Source organism: Echiichthys vipera, assembly GCF_963691815.1.
Source record: "Echiichthys vipera genome assembly, chromosome: 1".
Lineage (NCBI taxonomy): Eukaryota > Metazoa > Chordata > Actinopteri > Perciformes > Trachinidae > Echiichthys > Echiichthys vipera.
The window spans coordinates 28,325,506-28,345,836 of NC_139826.1; the positions used below are offsets into that span (position 1 = coordinate 28,325,506).

A 20,331-nucleotide genomic window follows, 5' to 3' on the forward strand; every position below is an offset into this window, starting at 1 on the left:
TTCCTCCAGATAAACCTTCAGAGATAAACAAATAAATACATTCTGTCACGTCAAAAGTTTACAAATCTATACATTTTTATTTTACAGAATCTATGACACAGAAATACAGTTCATGATCCATTTACCTTATAAATATGAAAAATATTATTCGGACTTGGACAATTCATGTTTATGTTAATGCTTGAAGTTCTTTTTTTTTTTCTTCCTCACGACTTCTTCCCCCTTCCCCTTCCCCTTCCTCTCGTGCTTCCTCTCCCTCTCGTACTTTTCGCTCCGCGGCCTCGTCGGCTACCTTCGAACACAGATCGGGCTGTAACCATAGCAACCTCACTGCCAGCATCGCTGTCCTCACCAGAGCTGCTGCTGCTCCTCCTGGCCCTCTGAGGTACAGTCTTAGTGGACTGAGGGGCGGCCTTTTCTGAGAGGGACTCCCGGCTGGTGCTGCTCACATCCTTCACAGATGTAAGAGGAGATTCAACCATCACCTCCGACCCCAGGAACCCTCCTCCTGCTGCAGACCTCTCCTCTTCTTTCTCTCCTCCTTCCTTCACACTCTTGTTTGCTGCCTGTCCTTTCTTAGATTTAGATGGGGATGGCATCTCCTCCTCGCCGTCCTCCTCCTCCTCTCCTCCTCTCTCCTTTCTCTTCAAGCAGGTGACAGCTCTGCGGAGTCGCTGGCTGCGGATCACCTGCTTTTCCTGTTGCTCCATGCGGAAGAACGAGTCGATCCGCAACTGAGTCTAAACCAAAACAGTTAGAGATAAAATATTGAGGATGTCAGACTGCAAAGTGGTTTTATTTCCCTCTATTGCTGAACCGGCAGTCCCGTCAGACAAGCTCAAGTACCAAATACCCACAGTACCTTTTTTTGGTACTCTATTCTCTGTGTAAAAAAATGGAATTTCAGTTGCAAAAATCAACCTTTTTATCCCATTTACTTGTTATTGACTTAAAACATTTCTCGTACCAAAATAAAAACAAAAAAGTCTCTTTGCTCAAGTTGTCATTTGTACTACCACTTAAAAAGGCAGAAGCTGGATGTTAAAACCTATCCATTCCTTTTAGTGACAACTAACTATTTTAACAGATCCTTTACTTCTTATTTTTCAATAATTTCTTTATTATTTGTCATTTAACAAATCCAAATCCAGATAATCCCATATAGCAGGTTGACAAGTACACCTGATTACCTGCTGGAGGTTGAGCTGTTTGATCACAGGCTGAAGAGTCTCCTCCGTCCTCCGACTACTCCAGCCAAAACGACTCACACAGAATGTAAAAGATTGGTTAAGGAAACTTAGTAACTTCATGAATATGCACATACAATCACGCAAGAAAGGATATTCTTTGATCATGTCGAGTTGTGGGCGTCCCCAGCTGAAGAAGCTGTCTGACTGGTCCACAGCAGGTTGCAGGTAAGCCTGAGCCACCGCAGGGTTAGGAAACCCCAGATGCAGTTTCAGGTCCCTCAATTTCTTCTTAACCTTCGTGTCTCGAGGATCAGCTGCCAGACGCTTTTTCTCCTGAGCCTCTGACCACCATTCTCTAGAGGAAAGAAACAATAACGTGAATCAACGTGAAAAATGTCATCTTCAAAACTAGTAATTGTAACATCCCAAACACCTATTTTAGGGATATAACAAATACATTGGAAACGTTTAAAGTGTAATTCCCATGGTCTTTTTCTACACTTACATACATCAAATAAGCCATCGAGACAGTTTTTCTCGTGTAACAACTATCAACGGAAAATCCGGTAGAGTCTTAATGTCTCTAATGTTTTAATGTCTTCAATGTACTTCCCCGAAGTTAATCAGTGTTAGCCATGTCCGGCTGTTAGCGAATCTACCGGATTTCTCAGTTAATAGCTGTTACATGAAAAAAACTGTCTCGGTGGCTTATTTGGTGTATGCAAGTGCCGAAAAAGATCATGGGATGATTTTGTGCCGGAATTACACTTTAAGCCACGTACTAGTACATTATATTTTGTAGAATTAATTGAAAAATCAAAATAATATTGTTTTATATTAGGATTTTGACCAGGATAGTTCCTTTATGACATTTTAACACTGGCACAGGCTGAAGTTGTACAGTTGACATTTATTCATTCAAAACCCTCAATTAATGCAGAACTATAAAGAAAAATGTAACAATATTTTTATTATTTAATATTAATTATTTTTGCGTATTTGTCCTGTATTTGACAGTTGCAGTAGAAAGAGATTGGAGGTATTGAGCATTTAATAATTAAAACGTTAAAATTTGTGAATAAAAAAGAGGCAATTTCAAAAATCGACTAACATTTGAAAATCCCGGACTAAATCAGACATTAAAACATACCCACCTGAACTGTGTGAGTGGCTCCAAGCCGGGCCCTGTGAACTCATTCAGTATCTCCATGCCCGTCACGTATCCAACCCCAGGCACACCCTCTGTGTAGTCGCTTCCCAGCAGGTAAGCCAGATTGATCAGTTTAGTCCTGTCCAGACCTGACAGACAGACAGACAGACAGACAGACAGACAGACAGACAGACAGACAGACAGACAGACAGACAGAGAGACAGAGACAGAGAGAGAGAGGTTAGACTACAGAGTGGGGAGTGAAGTAAATCCGTGTGCTCTCCCTGCTCAGTTTGTTGACAGCCCATCACAACACAAACACCTGTCCCTGGTATGTGCAATATAAAGTAATTGGATTAACGCTGTGATGTGTTGTCCTAGCACTATTTCAACACCTTACTCTCTCATTTCAGCACGCCACAAAATGCAGTTGCACTTCAAAAAAGCCGATGTATCCCTTTAAAATAGATGATGGCGAGCACTGACCCAGTTGGTTCTGCAGGTCGCTGTACTGATAGTGTTCAACATATTTGTTCTGGCTGAAGAAGTTCTTGTAGACGTGTCTCCCTCCAAACAGCCACACATCTGAGTCGTCTGTGATGGTCCCGTGCGTGTGGTCGGCGCGGTCGAGTGCAGCACACTGAGCCTCAGCCTCCATTGGCGCCACCAGGAATGGAACGCCAAACAGCCGCAGCAGCTCCTGGTATCAAAGAGGCAAAACAGTCATTCCTCGCAAAAAGGTACCAAAGCTGATGTTTCGTGTCTTGCTCCGCAATTGACAGAATTTTGAATATGTTTTGCGCTGTGATCTTATTACTGTAACCTTTTTATTATGTGTATGTTTCTGTAGTTGTCCGAGAAGTACCTGCAGTCTAAGCAGCCTTAGTAAAACATCCAGGGGATTAAAAAAAGATCAGGCATGACATGATGATTTTAGGAAGCGAGACTATACCGACAGACTGAGGCATTTAAGAATGTGAGTGAGATGACGCATGCACACGCTAACACACAAACTTACAGCAAAGATTGTGAAGTAAAACTGACTGCATGGCTCTGGGAAGGTTTGGCAAATGCACCACACGAAAGGTATCTATCATGCATGTGTATCTATTTTTTTACCCTTTTTTTTCCCTTCTCTTGCTCTCAACGAAGGAGGACTCATCTCTCTCTCTCCCCTCTCCCTTATCTTCCCTGCTTCGCTTCTCACGTCTGATCTTGTCTTGTCTGATACTTAGGGAGCCTCTCTACGCATTGCTCTCCAAATTTAAAATCATGAATTGGTCAACTGGTCTCTCAACGCAATTGACAGAATTTTCTCGACGAGAAACTCAAGTTCGGGGGAACCTGTCTGTCCTGACGGAACTTTCACAGGTGTGTCTGGCGAGCCTTTCTGTTGAGGACAGGAGGATGTGTACACATTCAGAACCATGATAAAAACTATCTGCTGATTGGATTAGGCATTGACCTGGTGTATTGGAAAATTTGGAAGATGGTGACAGCAGTCCAAAGCCCCATGAAGCTGCCAGATATGATTGATAGAGCGAGCAGAGCTGTTAGCGCTCAGATTGTGGCTATGAACCGCAACATGAATAACATCTTGGACAGAGCTGTCAACACTCTGACTGTGGTAATAAACCGTAACATGGTAAACATCTTGGATAGAGTTGTCAGCGCTCAGAATGTGGTCATTAACACATGGATAACATCTTGGAGAAGCTTTCCGCTTTGCAAAGGCGAATGGATCGATTTGAAGACCAGAAAGGACACAGAGAGTAAGTCTTGTCTATTGAAATGCGACTACTCGCCCTAACCCAAACAATCATAATCTAATCTGCATTCCAAGGCCGCTGCTGGAACAACTCCCCCAGGAGATCGCTGCAGTGAGACGCTCTGCATTACTATTTCTCCCTCCCTTCCTTCCTTCACGGACACCTGTTGACTGTTAACTCTGTCTTGGATCTGATCAAGGACGTCTCCCTGCAATTTGCTATGTTATCGTGATAAAGCAACTCTCCAGGCTTATGTACACACACGTATCAATGGACAATTACACTCATGCACATATGTAACACACACTCTAACCCCCATTCCACACCTTCGCCACTTTCACCCCCCAGTGCGACTGGCGGGGTCTGCTAGTGCCGCTGTTGGACCCCCCCCCCCTTTCCCTTTTCCCTCCGGTGCAAATTGTTTTTGAGTTCTTATGTTGTTTGAACTTGAACTATTCTTACAATCATAATTCTTCTTATAAGGTGTGAGGGTAGAGTGTGTGTGTGGTTTCAATGTGTTTGTATGTGCTGATTTGACGGTGTCACAGCGTCTTTGGCTCACCTGGCTCTCCAGGTACATCTGTCCAGTGACTGTGTTCGCCATCCTCTCCTGCTGCTGTTTCAGCTCCCGCAGACTGCTCTGCTCCACCTGCAGAGAGCTCTCCAGAGCCTCCAGCTCATCCTGCAGCACAACACACACAGCCACTGTGTCACCCTATCATACACATGAAACTGCTGAATAGAGTCATAAAAGATGAAATCTGTAGACGAATAAGGAAAATGAATAAATTAAAGAATAAATATATTTAAGAAATATATAATCTCTATATAATAATTAGTATCATTTATTTTCTTATGTATTTGTTAATTTCTGTACATTTAGTCACATATTTATATTAACATATGTATATATGCATACAAATGATTATATTTTTCACATGTCTATATTTATATATATTTTTTTTAATATGTAATTTTAGTTTTACCCATTGTTTTACTTATTTATTCTTTTTTTAATTTCTCATTATATTTTCCACATTTATTTTCTTCTTATTTTACAGATTTACTCGTTTTTATGGCACTCATATGACTCCATACGTACAGTGAATGGAGAGTCATAATAATATGGTGGATCGCTGTCTTATCTTAAGGGTAGCTTCTGTATTCTGTAACATAGTTATTAGCATTTAAGTCAAAATGCTGCATCTCTAAACTGACAGCTTACTGCTTACCACATCAAAGTGTTCCCATTCATTTATTGCTGGAGTTGAACTGGATCCTGGCTCTGTTCCTTCCTTTAACTCGTCCTTTTCAGTCTGTCCCTTCTTGTCTTCGTCTTCCTCTAATATCAGTGCAGCAGCCGGAGCCTCTGTCAAACCTTCCTCCGGTTTTCCTTCCTGCTTGGTCTCATGTTCACGGACCTCATCTGGAGATTCTTTCTCTCCAATCATTACAGGTGAATTATCTGCATCCTCCTCTTTAAATTCTTCCGACACCTCAATGAAGCTCTCTGGGAAACACAAAAATAGCACCTTTGTTAATATCTGCTGGTTAAAGAAGCTGTAAATGAATGTGGTTTAAAAGTATAATTCCGGCGCAAAATCATACCATGGTCTTTTTCGGCACTTACATACATCAAATAAGCCACGAGAACTATTAACGAGACTAGAACACTGGCCCCAGTACCAGCTCCTCTCGTAGTAAAGTCCATTCAAGTCGATTACCAAAGCATGCAATCCAAAAGGAAGGAACCCATTGATGCTTCGTTAATGTTGCAGATATTTGGTGTTATTGTGAGCAGTATTAGTGGTTAAAAAGGCTGTTTGAATGCCTTAATGCCTTATACACAAGAAAAAAACTTTCTCGATGGCTTATTTGATGTGTGTAAGTGCCGAAAAAGACCATGGGATGATTTTGCGCCGGAGTTACACTTTATCCTGACTTTTTATGGCACCTTCTGACTCGCTCTCCTCACTGCCCTCCGACTTCACATCGTCTCCATTTGTCTTCTCTAGAGCTTCCATCACCTTGTTACTCCTCTGCGTTAACAGCGCAGGATGGATTTCAGTCTCTGCACTGAGAGGTTTTTCACACAGCTGAGCAGAGAGATTTATGGGTGTGTTTAGACTGGAAGAAACAGCCCCCTGTGACCCTGTGATCCATCCATGCTCTGATCCTCTTCCCTTCAGCTCTTCTTGTTTCCCTATCTGTCCTCTACTTCCTGTAGAGGACAGATACATATCCTCTGTCAGCTGTGCTTTCTTTGTCTCCTCTTCTGACTTCATCTCTGTCTCGTGAGGTTGTTGATGCGCAGCAAAGCGAAGCACTTTATTTCTCTGACCAATCATGTCCTCCGCCTCGTCTTCAGAACTACTAAGAAACAAACCGTCTTTTATGTGTAAACTTTGGCCTGTTGGGTTCCCCTTAAAGTGTGATTTCTCATGAGGCAAAGAGTTCACGTCATCGGGTTCTTTCTCGTCCTCTGAGCTGCTAATGACCACTTGTGGCGCAGGATAATGAATGTTCGCCTGTTTGTTGATTGAGCTGCTGGCGAGAGTCCCGTGTTCAGCAGCTCCGTCTTCATCATCACCTAGAGCTTGTTGGATTGCCAGCAAGGTACGTGGGGACATACTAACATCCTTTTTATCCTGACCCACCTTCTCCTCGTCTGAGCTGTCGTTCATTGCAGCCTGGATCGCCTTGAGTGTACGAGGCGAGGGTGGCGAATTGTCTCCCTTAGACAGATTTGAGACAGAGGGTTCGGAGTCTTGTGAGGAGGGACCCTGCACTTCTGACTCTTCCTCACAAACAGGGCGCCACAGGGGCTCAGGTCTGTCTGCTGCTTGTTTTCTGCAGCCTGTCAGGGAGCTCCCGGACCAGGCTGCAACTGCAGGTCGGCTCTCTGGGGCGGTCTCGGCCTTTTTGGAGCCTGTGTTGGAAAAGTAGAGTGGTTTGGAAGTTTAGATCTAGATCTAAATCATACAGTCTCTTTTTCCACTGGAACCTTGTTAAAGGCCCGTTCCTCATATAATTTACTTTACAACAACCCCCGTCTTAAACACATCAGAAGGTTATAGATGCATTTTCTACGTTCCAGTAAGCTGCAGATTTATATATTTTTTGCAGAGATTTAAAATACTCATGAGATGAGTCATCTATCACACTGTGAATCATAATGAGTTATTTTGGTCAATATTGAGAACACTATTATTTAACAGGAGTTATCACTAACTTTGGAAACATTTTGTCATTTATTGAAAAGAAAAGTGGATTTTCTGGAAATTGAAATATAATTAAACTGGAAAAACTATTAAAAACAATAATGTAACAATGCACTAGCTAAATAAATAAATAATATATGAAAATATAGTTGAATAAATAATGTAAAAATAATAAATAAAAATAAATTGGATAGAAAATAAAGAAGATCAACTATGTTGTAACGTTAGTGCACTTCCACAAGCTACTGAAAACTACTAAACATATATTCAATATATAAAAATAATACATCAAAAATAAATGATATATATATATGGTCAATTATATTCAAGATATTTCCGTCAGTAACTCAGCGACTCAGGGGTGTGATTTATTTATAAGTGGATGCAGCACAATAATCGTTCTTGATGATATTGTTTTCATAATTGTTGGAAGCCAAAATCGTCATTGAAAATAAAATGTGATTAATTGTCCAGCCCTGCTGTGTAATAATACAGTTGTGAGCAGTTTGTTGTGACCGATTAGAAAACTCTATTATCAATCTGACAACTGAAACTTTTCCTATAAAATACAGGAAACCTGTCCTTTGAGTAAGCAAAAAAGGATCATACCTGCCCTCACCTTTAATTAGGATATAGTGGGAATAGTCTTCTGAAACCAGTCGGTTTGACTCTACGCTGTGACTCTGCTTGTCCCCATCCTGTTGGTAGAGCTGTGGAGCGCTGCCGGCGCTTCGCTGGCTCATCTCTTTCTCCACACCGTGCAGTCGCTGGTTCAGATGGTTCCTCTGCAGCAGACCGGCCAGTTGGTACTGTGAAAAGTCTCCTGAACGCTGAGAGAAAGTTAAGAGGAGTCCGTGTTGAAGAGAAGGACTTGGGTGACTGTGTGTGTTTGTGACTGTGTGTGTGTGTGTGTGTGTGTCAGTGTGTGTGTGTGTGTGTGTGTGTGTGTGTGTGTGTGTGTGTGTGTGTGTGTGTGTGTGTGTGTGTGTGTGTGTGTGTGTGTGTGTGTGTGTGTGTGTCAGTCAGAGTACCTCTGGGGGTTTTTGGTACATCGTCCGGCGTCTTTTTGAGAACTCTTTCATGTCTTTGAGTATCTCATGTTTCATTTCTGGAGGCAGGCTGGCAAATTCCTCTGAGTTGATATCCACTGAGTTGGGGTCTTCATACAATTCTCCCTGAGACACAGTGAGAAATCTGGATTCAAATTTCAATGACCAATCAGGGCGTTCTTACAAAGAAAGGCTGGGGGATAGCCTACCAACGGACATGGACATGACAATTTGAGTTTTATAAAACAAACAAGAAAATATGATGACCAAACAGAGGCCTTCACTGTTATTCTCACTCAGCGAAAACACTTCATTGTAACACAGCCAAAACCAGACAAGGTTCCAAACAACAACCAAACCAAAATACCATCAATATTCGCTCAAACACAACCGTTTAAAGCTATATCTTTTGGTGGGTGGTGATGCTACAGAATTTGATGCACTTGTGGACGCAATAATTTTACCTGATACATGTGATAACCGTCATCCATCTCCTCCGACTCTTTCTCTTCCTCCTCCTCTGAACTGCAAGAGTGAAACATAAAAAAATGATGATACCAGTATTATTTGTTAAAGTAATTGCTTCAATGCCATAATGGCAGGAAATGTCGTCTTCAGCCTACATCCTGTTTTATATAATATTAAACTGAATATCTTTGGGTGGTGGACTGACAAAACAAACATTTAAAGACATCATCATCGACTTTGAGCAACTGAAATGGACAATTTTCACTATTTTCTGATATTTTTTTTGACCAAACGATTGATCGCTTGATTAATTATTAGAGAATAATCGGAAGATTAATCCAAAAATGACTAACTTTTAATTGCAGCCTTAAACTAGCGGTGAATAGTAAACTTTCCCAGGCCTCTGACCTGCTTTTGTCCTTCTCCTCTGCAGCTGGCAGGGCTGGTAGAACATACATGTCGTCCACCTCATCTCTCCGTACAGTGGAGAGGCTGGGAAGAGTCTCCGTACTGTGAAAAGATAAAAAGGAGAGTAGACCGTTTTCATCATTCAGTTATTTTTAAATAAATAATTTATTCAGACAGTGGCTGAGAAGAGAGGGCGAGAGAAGAGAAACAGCTGTGTTTCCTTTTACCATGCCTCCACCTTCACACCGCCCCTGTCTCTTACCTGCGGTCTCCAAGTGCAGCTTTGATAGCTTGTCTCTTCAGGAACGTCTTGAGGAGTTTCTCATTGGTCTGTTTGGACTCCCGGCTCAACTCCTCTTTCCTCTGCCTCCTCAGAGCCTGCAGGAGAGCCACAGCCGTGTCAGACCACAGAGTAATAAGTGAGAATCCCATCCATTTAGAAGAAGATCTAAAATAATTTACACAGACAGCTAAATGTGGTTCTTCAGTAAAGCACTGCACGTACCAGAGTCTGTTTCTTCAGCAGTGGTGCATCCCCATCAAACACAAAGACTGGCTTGATGCGGAAGAAGAGCAGCTTACAGATACGGTTGAAGAGAGTGAGGAGGTGGGCGTTCTGGACACTGTTGCCTTCACGGTCCCTCACCCCCTTCACTGCCTGGTTCAGCCATATGCTGATGTCTGGAGGTGTCTGGTTAAGGTTAATGCTGTGGCTTTGACAGAGGACAGTCAGTTACATCAATACATCTGCCCAGAACATCACTAGGACGGAGCTGCCATCCATGGAGGACCTATACACCACTTTGCGGTGCAGGAAGAAGACCAACCGGACGATTAAAGACCCCCATCACCCCCAGCAACAAGCTGAACTCCTGAGCTACTTATCTCATCACTATGCCACTTTATAACAGTTAACATAATAATGTCTGTTTACATTTTACACCAGTTTATGCTGCATCTTTTTATAACGTAACCACTCATGACTCATTTACATCCTTACATATTGCGTATAAATATTCTTATTTCATATTTTGATATTCCGTGTACAGTATTCTATTTAATTTAGTTATTAGTATTATCAAAATAATTATTATATTGTTATTTTATTTTAATTATTTCATGTCAAGCATCCTATTTGATTTACAGTTGTTATTATTATTATTATTATTATATGTATTATATTTTAATCATCATTCATTCATCTTCAGCCGCTTGTCCCAGTCGGGGTTGCAGGGGGCTGGAGCCGATCCCAGCTGACATCGGGCGTGAGGCGGGGTACACCCTGGACAGGACGCCAGTCTATCGCAGGGCACATACAGACAAACAGAGACAGACAAACATTCACACCCACAGGCAATTTTAGAGTCATCAATTAACCCAACACGTGCATGTCTTCTATTTTTATTTAATTATTTCATGTCCAAATTTCTATGTAATTTACAGTTATTATTATTATTGTTATATTTTTATTTTATTTTAATTATTTCATGTCCAGTATTCTATGTAATTTGTTGTTATAAGTATTATATTTTTTTTTCTAATATTATTTCATGTCCAGTATTCTATTTTGTTTTTTATTATTTCTTTAAATTCATTCACCTTTCTCTTTACTTAAGTTTTAATCTGGTGTATGTCTTTACACTACTTTTTTTTTCTATTTTAGGTCTCAGGTTGCTCTCTATACTTGTCCCCAAAGCAATTTCAGTCAAAAGCAACTGGACTTGGTTATTTGTCCAGTTGCTTTTGACTGAAATTGCTTTAGGGACAACGATGACCTGGACAAATGAGAACATTCACAGGCTCTCTTCACTTGTGTTTCTCATATACCTTTCCCTTTTATGTTGCATTGTTAATGGAGCCCGAGACTCAATAATGTCGTTACCAGCGACTGCTGCTGTAATTGTTTGTGCATATGACAAATAAAGGCATGAAGGAAAACTGACGGGACCTTCTACGGGAGATAAAAAACAGATGTATGTATCTGATCACAACAAAAACCAGGATACCAACAGCAAGGATCTTTCCCTCCAGAGTCTCGGGGTTGGTGGGTTTCCCTGTGCTCTCCAGCAGCCTCCAGAGTCCGTGCACTCCCATGATAACTACAAATTAAACGTTTCTGAGAAAACCAAAAACCGAAGAATTATCTTCGCTTTACTAATGTTATAATTTCCTCATATTAACTCCGAAATTACCGAAGAAGGGACTGCACTACGACGGCACTTTTCAACATTTGTTGTAACACTATTTTTTGTCCGTAGACCAATAATGACTAACGCATGAAGGTTCCGGGTCGTGTCATATTCAGACGTTACACCACCAGCTGATCTTTATTTAAAAACATTCAATATATATATAATATATACAATGACAATGATCAAATAAATACTGTGTCATTCGCCGAATAATTGGGATTGTTGAGAATTTGTTTTTTTAAACTTTATTTGCATATTTTCACAAATATAGTTCAAACACAGTAGAACAATTTGGCATCGTACTCGACAAAGAAAAGATTTATAAGGCAGTCAATTATCCTTCATTATTAGACTTAACATACGCAAGAGTACTTAGATACACAATAAAATAAAAAGGCGTAGAATAAAACAATAATTAAAGCAAGACTAAATACATACAAAGAAATTAAATTAAAAAGTGGGCTATATTGTTACATTTCTTTAAAAAACAACCTTGTAATATATCAGCGGTATAAGTAAATTTCTTATTATTAATAATTTGGATTGACGCGAATTACGAAATTCAATTTTGAAGGGAATCAAATTTGGCCAAGATTTGGGGAATTTAGTTTTATAGTTATGACATTTTCCCTGCAGAATTAGTAAGTTGACAATCCACTGTTTGTTTTGTTTTTGTTTTCATAGCAGGATTGTTGAAAATTAGTAATAAATCCATCTTTCTTGTTGGTACATTTTATACAGGTTATTCTGTGTATCAAACCTAAAAGAAGTAACATGAAAACAATCTACAAAAACATGTTCAATAGTTTCCACCTCACAGTTTCTCAGTTAGCTGCTGCTGTAAGAACAACACAGTAACAGGCCGGTGGAGGGGACGGGACCATGCGGCGGACGGGCCACTCTGAGGAGGTAAATATTCCCTGGATTCAGCCTGTCAGGCGTGCTTGTCTAACGCTGCTGCTTCGACAAAATGCCCATGTTACAGAGTCTATACGGGTGAAGGTTAGACTAACGACGTTATGAATCAAAACGCGCCCAGTGCTGAATAGTGAACTCCCCGTGGCTTTATTTTGAAAAAATGGCGTGTTACTTGGCAGGAAGTGTTGCCTGAACTATTTAACACAGGGCGAATTACACCCTGATGACTCGTCAGCGGCCAACTGTGTCCGGTCCGGTGAGAAAATAAACAGCTTTCGGCCGCTAACACCGAATTAATCGAGGAGGTTTCCTGGCTCCATTGTTACCCGGTATGTTATCTAACAGTTTGTCCGAATAGCTACAGGCCGTGTAGCAAATACAGTATATGGTAACCAGCAGCTATTTTGATATAAGTCACTTTAACGTAAATTAACTGCTCCTTTCCGTCAACGCTGCTCGGCAAACCGCTAACTTTAGCCAGTGAGCTCACTAGCAAAGTTAGCTACTTAAACACAGTCTGTTAACCCTGACCTTTGTCCAGCGGCCGGCTTTGATCGCTATCACAAAACACTTAAAGCTATATATGTTAACAACACTACTTTCCCTTTTGTTTACTGTCATAGAGTCACCTGGGTTTCAACTGAATTACAGACTTCCTTCTCAACTAACGCCGACTCCACCATGACTGCTGCTGCTGTGAGAGGTATTTATTGTTTATGCATATTATGTTTTCACTCTGTCTCTTAGCAGCCACATTACACGTAATTTGAATTAAGGTAAGGTAAGGGAACTGTTTCCTTCTTATTCAGCTTACATGGTTGGCCTGACCCATTCAGATTGTGTATCATTACAAATGCAAAAGAATACCTTGAACATAAAGCATCACTTGTGTATTCAGATTTTATTACTGCTGCTAAAGACAGAAAAATAACAACTGCCCTCATCCAAACAGCTGTGGCTGGTATTTAAATGCTTTGGTTTGCCAATGTTTCTCTGCCAATACCAAAACCATAGTTTTGTCAAATGATCATAAACAAATCCTATTTTTCGTGTAACAAAAGAAGCCAAACTTCTCCAATGTTTAACAAACAGCTGTGCTATAAGTTGCATGGATAAAATGGTCTAAACCTGGAACATGTGTAGACCATTTTTGACTTACCTGATCAAAGGGTAAACAAAATATTTTTTTTTAGCGCTTGGTACAATAGACACATTTTGGCGGGTACCGAAAAGTTCAACTCCCAACTGTTAATGCTGCCAGAGAGGGATTGTGTTGGCTATACCGTGGCATCTTTTTGACACCTTGAAGTTTTGATTTGCAGTACACACAGTGTGTTATCGGAACGTCCACACCTGTATTTAGAGCAGCCAGCATCTGACTCAGGACTAGTTTAAGTTCAAAGTGTAAACATGGCTTCATTTATTTCTCCAGGTTCTGCCCGTGTGCCTATCCGAGGCGCTGGCGATGGCATGGAAACTGAAAAACCGCAAGCCATCCTGGAGGTAAACACAGATACACTACCTCCAGGTCCATCTGCAGTTCCTCTCCTGAAGGTGGCTAGCCCAAATCATAGCCCCAAATCTACCCATCCTGCTCCCCCTGCAGCCCCTGAGCCTCTCGGAGTGCTCCACCTGGGCAAGGTGAGTCGAGAGTCCTGCACAGAGGTGGAGGCTGTGAGGATCATTGTCCCCCGTGCTGCTATTAGCCGGCGCACCCGTACAGGACCTGCTGAGGGCAAAGGTGAAGCTGGTCAACTGTCTGGGGAGCAGGGCTCTCCCCCGCTGCCAGTGGTGGAGGACTGGAGAGGACAGCTGGTGAAGTTGCAAAACTCTGAACGAAGGCTGCTGCAGGACAAGGAAGGCCTTTCCAATCAGCTCCGTGTGCAGACAGAGGTAAGGCCCCAAATGAAGCAGATTTATTTTATTTATTAGTCAGAATCAGAATCAGAAATACGTTAAGATACATATAATATGTACTAGGCTTTGCACAAGTTTATTGCTTTTGTATAAAAAAGCCAGAAGTATGGATAGGTGGAACAGTACAATGATCTGTAACATTATCAGTGTATTTCAATGTGTCGTGTAAAATTTCTCAAATTTATAATTTTGTCCAGATAACTCCTAATAGTTAATACCGTGTATTCCTTATTGCCCCTTTGAGTGGATTGACTGTAAATGAGACCGCTGTATTTTTTTATTCAAATTTCTCACTAATGCAGTGCTTTTAAATGAATATAAAGGAAAAAGCTTATTTCCTCATGCACGTCTTCAGCTATAAATGGAATTTGGTAATTTTAATTCAATTCAATTTTATTTACATTGCCAAATCATAACAAAAGTTGGCTCAGGACACTTTACAGAGTAGGTAAAGACCACACTCTGTGACTTATTTATGATTTACATAAGTAACTTTTTATAATTCCGTGTGCCAGGTAAACCGTGAACTGAAGAAACTGCTGGTGGCGTCGTTGGGTGATGACCTTCAGTACCACTTTGAGCGTCTGTCACGGGAGAAGAACCAGCTGATTCTGGAGAATGAGACTCTAGGCCGGTGTCTGGCCCACACGGCAGAGCAGCTGGAGCGAATGAGTATCCAGTGTGACGTTTGGAGGAGCAAGTTTCTGGCCAGCAGGTATGTACTGGCCACAATAATTCTGTTAAAAATAGAAAAGGTTGGGCATTAAAAGCAAAGGGATCGGGGCGTCTTATTTCAGGGCACTAGCAGCTTTTCTCCTCTCATACTTTTATGCATCTGTCAAGGACATTTCAACATTGATGAGGAGGACAAATCAAATTAAACAAGATTCTTCTTGTACAAGGATCAATAAGAGATGACATCAACATCATTAATTAATATTATCATGTTGAATAAACACTTGCATCAATGTTTCTCCTCAGAGTCATGGCAGAGGAGCTGACGAATGCCAGAGCAGCTCTGCAGAGACAGACCAGAGAGGCACAAGGAGCAATTCAGGACCTGCTGTTAGAGAGAGAGGAGTTCTCCAACGACATGGTGCTCACTCACAGGTAACATACAGTATATAGATAATTACACAATTAAGTGAAACGTCCTCTCTTGGGTCACCTAACAAATGTGTGTGCACACTGGTTTGTTTTTGTGTGTTAGTCATCGTGACACTCTGACCTTTCAGCCTTATATCTGCCAAAACGGCGCCTTAAATTGGTAGTGTGGAAGCATTTTGGATATCTACAGTTGTAGAAGATCATATCCAATTTGCAGTGTGCACCGTCTAAAGGTGACTACAAAGGGTCCCACACTTTAAATATGTTCCAACATCTTTGAGATAATAGACCACCCCTTTATGCTCAAGTCAAGGTAAAAAAAACCCAACTAAACTGACATATGTAACGCTACTAAGCTAGAGCAAAACAGTTTCAATTTGGCCATAGTCACCACATGTTACTGTTTAATTTCTTAATCTTGCAGGGATATATATCAGTTACCATTTATGGAACTCCAGTTCTATGAATATGTGTGGATCCCTCTATTTACAGTATGAAGGAGGCTGACATGTTTTATGTGTGTTTTTTGTGCCTTTTTCCTTCCATAGTGTCAAATAATAGATTGCCTGATTTAATAATCGTGAAAATGTGATATTTCCTCTGACAATGATTGTGATAACACAATCTCATATCGTGACATATATTTAAATTTTCTGAGCTTTGGTACAAAACATTCAGACAGCCTGTGAATGTTTTCATTCGTCCAGGTCGTCGTTATCCTCAAAGCATTTTCAGTCAAAAACAACTGGACTGGTTGTTTGTCTAGGAAGACGTTTCACCTCTCATCCAAGAGGCTTCATCAGTTCATGTACACATCTGACCAGGCTGGGACTGGTCCATTCAGACACAGCTGTGTGAACATTACATTTTAGCCAAGTCAAATATATATTCAAAAAAACACTTTGAAGGTTCAAAAGGTTCAAAATTCACAGCTGAGCCACTGATACTAGAGTGTGTATGCCAGTGGTCGTTGGCTGCCAGTCCGGTACAATTGAAGGGCCAAAGGTAAAGGCCCTTCAAAAGTTTGTGCACCTGCAATATTTTGTTAGCACAGATGTTGATCTGCTGACGTTGCTCACTTTTCTGTTCTCAGATCTCTGGAGCAGCTCCTGGTGTCCCTGCAGTGGGGCAGACAGCAGACGTACTACCCCAGTGCACAGCCCCTCAGCACAGGAGAGATGGCAGCAGCCAATCACAAGCTAGCAGACGCCATCAACTCCCACCTGCTGGGCAACGCCAAGAGCAGCAGCGTGACGAAGGGCAGCAGTGCAACAGCTGAGCAGCTTTGCAGCACTCCCGCTGAGAAGATGGCGGAGAAGGTACAAGCACCACATCCTTGTACAAATTGGATCGTTTTCTACCATTTGTCGTGAAATCAAGAACTTCACAAATGTTTTACGTTTTCAATCTTAGGTACTGAAGATTTTGGATCCAATTTCCTGTTCAGAAAACAAGTCAGACCCCCCGCTCGGTGACTCCACCCCCTCAAACTTTCTCAGCAGTAAGAAGAGCATCGGCAGGTTTCACCCATACACCCGCTATGAGAACATTACTTTTAACTGTTGTGAGCGCTGCACTGGAGATATCCTGGTGCTGTAGGGGTCAGAGAGCAGCTCTAGGTCCCCACCTGACAACAATGCAGCAAATGATGTAGGTCTGAACTTGAGTGTACTCTGGCGGATATTGCTGCTTTGTGTTAAGTGACATCTTCTGTCACCAAAAGTTTGCTGCTCCACTAGACCTTTTTCTGTATCAGTATGGGTCCTTTGCTTTCCATTGACGCATTGATTGTTGGATTTTCACAATTTCAGATGTTTTTTTAAATTATATTATTTTATGAACCTGCTGTTTATTTTGCTCTCTTTAACTTGAAAAATTAGAAAATAAGTCGTTTGTTCAGGTATCATGATGTGAAAGTGATGAAAATGCATTTCAGAGCCATTGCACCCGAGTTTAAATTATGGAAAGTGTTATTTATTGCTGGTCAAGATGAGTCTGTGTAACATGGTGTAGTGAGGGATATTTAACAATGATAATACGTCAGTGTTCAGACTGTAATGCATACGTGTGAGCCTGGGGCTTGACAGGGCAGCCGGTTGTGGAAACGCCAATTCAACAAATGGCTTATGAGCTAATTGCACAGTCACACATGCACTGTACCTGTACAATAACAAAAATAAGTGCAGACGCCCAATTCCTTGGTATGTTGGTGCTATCATATTTTTTTAAAAAAAACATTGTATTACTATATTTTCTGTAATGCATGCTGCAGAGGTGTAATAATATACAATGAACATTTTGTAAGTGACTTGACAGTACTATAATAGACTATTATTGTACAAACACACAGGTCCAGTTATTTGCAAAGAGTTTGACTTTTGTGGTGTTACAAAGAAAACAGATATATATAAAAAAAAAAAATCCAATTAACATTTGAAATTTGATTTATTTTCATTGAATCATGTCATTTTGGGTGATGATTTTTGCAATTCCTTATTTATTTTTTTTGAAGATATTATGAAACAATGAGTAATCTATTGTACATGCCTTTCTGCAATTTTCTAAAACCATCTGTGTGATTTGGTTTATCTGTATGGAAAAGTTGGCATTGATGTTAAAAAAAATATTTATACAGCTTCGTTTACTATGTCAGACCAAAATAAAAACCAGTAGTTTCTACCTTATTTTTTAAAATGTTTATAACCCTGTATTGGAAACACCAGTGACTTAATACAACATTTTATTCACCACCAGTTTAGACATTTCCTCAGATAAAGCATGTAAACAGACATGTCCTTATTATCCCAAGTTACATTTTAGTTGACTTCACTCCTTATCCCACCACATCTTGCCTTTGCCTGGATCTTTTCTTCTCTCCATGTTGCTCTTAAATGATGTCCGTACTCTAGCGGCGGCTGTTTTGTTTTCTCTGTCACTGGGCAGTCCAGCAACTCTGTCTCTACCACTGAAACCAGGCTCATTATGGGACCTGTAAAGACGTTGGCCCTCAGTTTTAAATGTCCAATCACTATTTGTTTCTCCAGATTTTATTGGCATGTTGCCATTCTGTCTTTGTCCATGATTTGTGACTCTTTTATTGGTGATCATGTTCTGTATCTGTTTATGGAAGCCATCATACTTCCTCTGAGGCACCGACTTCAACGCCTCCTCCCATTTCCCTGTCTCCTTGATAGTGAGCATGATGCGCATCATCTGGTCCAGAGTCAAATTTTTGCCTCCCATCTCCCAGTGGAGGTACTCATCCAGCGGTAGACGGGCTGTGGCCAGATTGAGACGCTTGGCGTTGGCCAACGACAAGCCTGATTGGATGCTCTTGTCCACAAGAGCTCCGATGATGTAGACCTTGGAGTGGTCAAACGTGCGGAGGACATTGGGGGAGTCCGCAGTGAGGTACACGAGCTGTTCGCGGGGGAACAGATCCACATGCCGTTTGTCAGAGCCAGTGATGAACAGGCGTTCCCAGCTCTCTTCCCCGTACCGTTGGATCAGCTCCTTCTGGAATGCCCCGTCTGCCTGCAGGTTGCAAAAGTGAAGGTGGAAGGGCTCAGTGGCACGCCTGTTAAACCCTTCCACCTCCAACAACTGGGACACTGCGTTCTTCAACTCCTGCCTGGTCATGTTGGACTCATAGCTCATGTCAAACACCAGTGGCTGACCGAACTGCATGGCCTGGGCACAGTTCCAGGCAAAGTGCTTGTCCATGGTGCGGCTCCACAACTGGCCGACCAATGTGTTTTTAAGCTCAGGCCCTCTCTCTTCCTCTGCATCACTTCCCTGTCCTCCTTTCTGCTCCATCGAGGCTTCCCTCTCTGCCTTCTTCTGCTGCTGCTTCCTCTTACGGGCCATTCTGTGGCCCTCCTTGATGGACAGGAACTTCAGGTACTTTTTCCTGGAGGACTTGGTGGTGAGCTCCGCCAGTGCCTGAAGCTGTTCATCCGTCATCTCTTCAGGTACAGACCTCCCAGCTAGCCGCCACATTGCAACCAGATCCCGAGTTGCCTCCAGTGAAGAACTGTCCTTTAAATCCCCAACTGGTGCTTTGAGGCTTTCGTCATCATCACCATCGTCATCATCATCATCACTTGCTTCCTCTTCATCATTTACTTGTTGTTTCTCTTCTGATGCTGCTTGGGCTCTCATTACAGATTTCCATTTGTCCAGATCCAGGGTCTGTATATCCTCGGGTTTATCCTGTGCTGGCTGGAGGGCGTCTTTCCACACTTGGAACCCCGTATTTAAGTGACGAGTAGGGACGTGTGGTCGGTGATGACCCGCGCTGCGGACCGGGAGAAAACGCACGACTTTCCTCTTGGTAACACTGGATGTCACAAAATGAGTGAATTTCCAGAGTTCGTACAAACCCTGGTTAGCGAGGAGCCGTGACATAATGCGATAAAATATATCAAACTGCAGCTGCGTCTTAAATACTAAAACGAGGAAAACGTAGACGGCCACTGCAGGACTGTCAATGCAACTTAAACGAAACAAAAAGTGTCGTCGAGGCGGTTCTCTCCGTGTTTTTCACCGTAACAAGTGACATCCGCATTTATCTCCTTAACATCCCTGAAGTTGTATTTACTTGCTCGTCAAATATTAGGAGAGGGTCCATACTGATCCATAAGAAGGTCACGTTGTTTGAACGGTGTCACACTGAAATGGGTCGTAGTGAAACGCCACGACATGCAACACCACAGCTTGTCTGGTCCTAGAAGTTTTTTCTGCTATAAAATGTCCATAACAACATATTTAAACCAATGCAATTTTATTTATTTATTATTATTTATTTTTAGCTTTGACTCCTCTCCATGACGATATAAATATGAATAACCACACAATAATTTTTACACTAACGTTAAATTCGTACCCCTAGCAACTACAAAAGTATTTAGATTTATTATTATTAGTGGTATTTATTTATTTT

The 20,331-nt window shown here is 41.5% G+C and overlaps 3 protein-coding genes across 3 annotated transcripts; 1 reads left to right on the forward strand and 2 right to left on the reverse strand.

The window, feature by feature from the left end:
* Positions 1-206: 206 nt before the first annotated feature.
* On the reverse strand, positions 207-11,434 carry ercc5 (excision repair cross-complementation group 5; the record flags this gene model as incomplete). Its single annotated transcript, XM_083920409.1, has 14 exons — positions 11,262-11,434; positions 9,761-9,936; positions 9,518-9,633; positions 9,256-9,357; positions 8,844-8,904; positions 8,362-8,505; positions 7,950-8,160; positions 6,064-7,038; positions 5,342-5,619; positions 4,672-4,791; positions 2,827-3,040; positions 2,345-2,489; positions 1,191-1,545; positions 207-740 (listed from the first exon to the last, which is right to left on the reverse strand). Exons 1-14 carry the CDS (start codon positions 11,347-11,349, stop codon positions 207-209), a joined length of 3,519 nt encoding a protein of 1,172 aa, XP_083776535.1. The 5' UTR covers positions 11,350-11,434.
* Positions 11,435-12,606: 1,172 nt separating this feature from the next.
* blzf1 (basic leucine zipper nuclear factor 1) lies at positions 12,607-16,988 on the forward strand (the record flags this gene model as incomplete). The annotated part of the gene is made up of 7 exons (XM_083920641.1): positions 12,607-12,694; positions 12,989-13,068; positions 13,798-14,258; positions 14,798-14,997; positions 15,264-15,392; positions 16,483-16,708; positions 16,803-16,988. Exons 2-7 carry the CDS (start codon positions 13,047-13,049, stop codon positions 16,986-16,988), a joined length of 1,224 nt encoding a protein of 407 aa, XP_083776767.1. The 5' UTR covers positions 12,607-12,694; positions 12,989-13,046.
* A 91-nt stretch (positions 16,989-17,079) lies between these two features.
* Positions 17,080-20,015, reverse strand: trmt10c (tRNA methyltransferase 10C, mitochondrial RNase P subunit). The gene has a single exon (XM_083918685.1). It carries the CDS (start codon positions 19,794-19,796, stop codon positions 18,216-18,218), a length of 1,581 nt encoding a protein of 526 aa, XP_083774811.1. The 5' UTR covers positions 19,797-20,015; the 3' UTR covers positions 17,080-18,215.
* Between the last annotated feature and the right edge of the window lie 316 nt (positions 20,016-20,331).